The 4,424-nt window shown below is 34.0% G+C and overlaps 1 protein-coding gene across 1 annotated transcript; it reads right to left on the bottom strand.

Moving 5' to 3' along the window:
- Positions 1-1,355: 1,355 nt before the first annotated feature.
- On the bottom strand, positions 1,356-2,390 carry LOTGIDRAFT_168320 (hypothetical protein; the record flags this gene model as incomplete). The annotated part of the gene is made up of 1 exon (XM_009066206.1): positions 1,356-2,390. The coding sequence occupies one exon, from the start codon at positions 2,388-2,390 to the stop codon at positions 1,356-1,358; it is 1,035 nt and encodes a 344-aa protein (XP_009064454.1).
- Between the last annotated feature and the right edge of the window lie 2,034 nt (positions 2,391-4,424).

Genomic DNA, 4,424 nt, shown 5'->3' with positions numbered 1-4,424 from the left:
AAACGTTTCTCTGGCGTGAGGGAGTCGTGCACATTTTTCAGATAGCAGAGGCTATTACTTTGTAATGACAAAATTTGGTTAGATCCATTATCAATGAGAATGGAAGTTTGATATAATATTCCTAGCACAGAGCGATGTAGTTCGAAATACCAGTCTCTATTTCAGTCCTGATTTTGAAAATTGTCGGCTGGAGAACAGACAGAAAAATTAGGCCCTGTCTTGTGAGAATTTTCAAAGTTTCAAGTTACAACGATAATGTAATGTAATGTCTTTATTTGGGCGGGCTACTGAAAATGAACGTCATACTGCCAGTCTCCTAAGCCTGGCGAACAAGGGGCCGACTGACTTAATTGAGATTACAAAATGCAGAACAGCATAGACCCAGATGCAATTCTGCTATAGTGGGTCTCCCAAAATAAAATTTGTAAAATTTGAATTAATTTGGTGCATTCTGGCACACATTTGGGTCAAAACAAAGTATAAATATCACATTTTGAAACTTCAGACAAATGAATAAGGGGTGCAATAGTGGTATAGATTATATTCTGGGCAGGCAATTAGTAATAAAAACACACATGTAGATTTCATTGTATATGATTTTTTTTTAATGCAATCACAAACAATATATATATATATATACTGTATATATATATCTCTCACTTCGCGACATAATGTTAAGTTTATGGTATGCAACTTCGTATTACTACAATGATGAAAATAGACAAGTACAGCCGAAATACAAAAAAAAAAATGAAAAAAAAAAAACAAACAAAAAGAAATGAAAAATAATGTTCAGCACCTGAATAATATGTAAATTAATGTACATGTATGACCAAATATGGTAAACACTTCCTTATATGGATGTCTCTCATATTAGTAAATCTTAATGAATTAATAAGTCAATTCATAATTAAAATTAAAGAAATGGAGATGAAAGTGAATGAAATGTAAGTTATCTGAAGGCAGTATATGACAATAATAATAATAATCTATACGTTTCTATGGTAACACAAAAAAATTAATGTAACTTCATCCAGCTATTATATTTGTGAATGTATATATATATATATATATATAGATAATTATTCCGTATGTACAGTTTACGCCAGTCAATACGCGCTAAAATTCACGTATAACATAGTCTAGAAATGTACAAAGTGAGCGTCAAGATTCGAATGAAAATCGTCTGTAACATCCCATTTTTTTTAAAAAAGAGAAAAAACACAACAGTCACACATACATACATGATATGCAAATTTCCGGTCATTGGTAGTCACAAGTGTCAGTGTATGCATCAATATAAAGTCCTCACAAACACATCACTATGGTAACGAATTCAACGTTATATACAGCGGCTACGACAGTTGAGAGCATTCAAACAAAACATCGGAAAGAATTTTCGCTACAGTCTGATCGAGAATCTGTGACATCACAAGAGCCAATATTCGACTCTGTTGATGTACGAATAATGTTCGATTTTCCTCGACGCGTGCTAAATGAACGAGAATGGTTGCGGAACGACGTAACATGTCCAAACTAGTTCCCATGGATTCAGGGTTATTTTGAAGAACGCTTATTCCTTGAGATTTAGCCACCTGGTGAGCGTTCTGTTCTGCCGTTTCGAGAAAGTCTACTAGTAAAGATATACACTGATGTTGCAAGGCAAGCGCACGAGCGATACTTGAATCACCTTTCACAAGTTCTGATAATAAAACAATGGAAAATTCTTGAGTGACCTGCTCTTTACGGTTGGCCAATAACTTCACTAACGTTTCAAACAAGTCAATCACACGTTCGAAAGGAGGCGTGGCCAGTAATAAATCTACGTTTGTGTCATGAATACACAGTTTACAGAGCGCCTCTAGCACTAGTCTTTGAGGGGAAAGGACGGAATTTGGAGGCATGTTAGGCATTGGATCTCGAGCACATGATGAAGAACAAACCACCCAATGAAGTAATCCGTCTAAAATTGGGAAAGCAATATTTTCGGGATAATCAGCAAGTTTTAACTTTCCACTGATATTTGCGTAAATGACTAGGGTATTTTCTCGAAGTATGTCCAGACACGCCCACCACCATTCGCCCTCCTTCACCCCATCTTCATTATCATTCCAGTCACTCAAGTCTTTATCGAACTTGTGTTTTTTCGATCGAGGTAGATGACGATGATGCAGCAGTAATAATTTTCCCAGGGTGTTCATTAATCCCAGATGCTGTGAAAGCTCAAGGCCGTTTCCAGGGATACATGACAGACTACGGAAGATATTTGATATACATGTACACCGTTTAGCAAGTTCTTCATGAGCGTAAGCAGTGTTATACAGTGGAGGTTTATCATATTCATACGCCTCTTCTTCAAGATCGTTACATGGTTGTGGTCGAGTTGCCATGGCAGCTAAACTCAAAACTTCGACTGAAGTTTTCTGATACGTTGTAGGACAATGATATGGTAATTCTTCTTTGACTTTCGTTTCGGTCGACTTGTCATCATCTTCAGTTTTCTCCTCGCTTTTTTCTTTCTCAGTTTCTGCATCTGCATCAACCTCCATTTTGATTTCTGGTTTATTGTCTTTTGAGTCTTCCTCATCAACAGATTTCGGTTCTGATTTTATGAAATTATTACGCACATATTCTTTGTCCGAAGATAATTTTTCACTTTCGATAATTTCCTCGATATTAATTTTATCTTTATCACTGTCTGTATCGTCTTCGAACGCCACTGAATCTTTCGTGAAAACTTTACGTTTATCTTTATGCTTGCCGTGATATTTAGAAAATAATTTACTTAACAACATATTTGTCTTTACACTCTCCATTTTGGTCACTATGTGATTCAAATGACCAAAATTCTCATCCGCCATTACTTCATTGCATCTATCCCATGTTTTAGGCTCCAACATCCAGGCATCCATAGACTCTTCTTCAATCTCTACCTCCTTTCCATTTCTCGTTACCAGAGTAAAGTTTTCGCTGTCCAGTTTTTCTTCCGAGCTCATATCCAGGTTTGCTTCTGGTTTAGTGATGTCTTCATCAAAATCTATCATATCAGTAAAAACCTCATATATACATTTACGGAAATGTTCTAAAAGAACGTCGAGAAGTCCTGGTAAATGACTTAAATTAAAATAGGACACAGTCGAATCATCGAATAGTAAAATATTTAAAGTATCTAATGCCCATGTACTTTCTGTTAATAATCCAGATTTCAGGGCCATCATCAGTCTCCAGGAATCTATTGGTCCTACAATAAAAGAATACAAAATATTAAAATTTCACTTCTTCAAAAATTTGGTTGCTTTGAGCACAACATAATTCGGTTATTCTAGAGCAATATTTCTATAGTCTGTAAGGCAAATGCCACATGTAATCCACAGTATTATAGCTCTTCTAGATATCAGAATAGGCCCCAATATTGACAACTGTTCAGATTTCTTTGAAGAAGTCTAATTCAGATTACCAAGCTGCACAAAGATATCTCACTTGATGCAAATAAAAAAACACAATTTTGCAGGCCTTTTCAGCCAATCAGAAATCTCAAAAATATTCAACTCTGAGAATCGCCATCTTGGGTAACTTTGGTAACAGACCTCAGAAAATTTCTGGGTAAGAGAAGTCTAACAATGTCTACTCTTTGATCAAACAAATAAAAAATTTACATTCTGCTTCTAAAAAATTCTCAAAAAATAAAATTTCTACAAAATAATTCTGGCTCACTTGATACTGTAAAGAAATTAACTCAAAATTTTTCCAGTTTGATGCATTTTTGGAGGAATTTATATTTGATATTTGCAATATATATTTTTCTAATTTTCAAAACCAAATACAAATACATAAGTATGCAGTTTTGAAACTACTTGCAAACCCATTTTTGTAATTTATCACTTTTTTAAACAACCCAATCTTATATTAGTGCAAATTCAAACACCAAACCAAAAGTTTAAAATTGATAATCCTGAAAGCTGAAATACACCTCAAATTCCCCATGCATATCTGAACATTGGAAAAATGATGACAAAAAATATATATACATTAAACTTAGGACAACAAGCCTGTTCTTTGCAGCATCAAGCTTACATTTTCAAAAATTATTTTCAGTTTGGCCAATTTGAAATCCAAAATGAATGAAAAATGAAACATGATAAAATGAAATGAGATGATGGGGAAAATGACAAAAATAAAATAAAAGGCTCAAATTTAAAGGGTTTGATCACAAAAATATCAGAAAATTTTCAAATTTTTTTTAGTAGGTGTTTTGTCAAAATATGTCAGAAAATCACAAATTATAATTTTTTTAAAAATTTTAAATCTCAAAAAAATTTTCGTACAAAATTGTCAAGTCGGAAAGTTTTAAATTTGTAACCAAACCAGAATTTAAATTTGAAGCCAGAAAGGAATTTCACTGACCTAGGTCCTTGCTGGTTAGG

The sequence above is a fragment of the Lottia gigantea genome, assembly GCF_000327385.1.
Source record: "Lottia gigantea unplaced genomic scaffold LOTGIsca_74, whole genome shotgun sequence".
NCBI classification, from domain to species: Eukaryota; Metazoa; Mollusca; class Gastropoda; family Lottiidae; genus Lottia; species Lottia gigantea.
The sequence above is the reverse complement of the archived record's forward strand: the minus strand, read 5'-3'. Positions and strand labels throughout refer to the sequence as shown.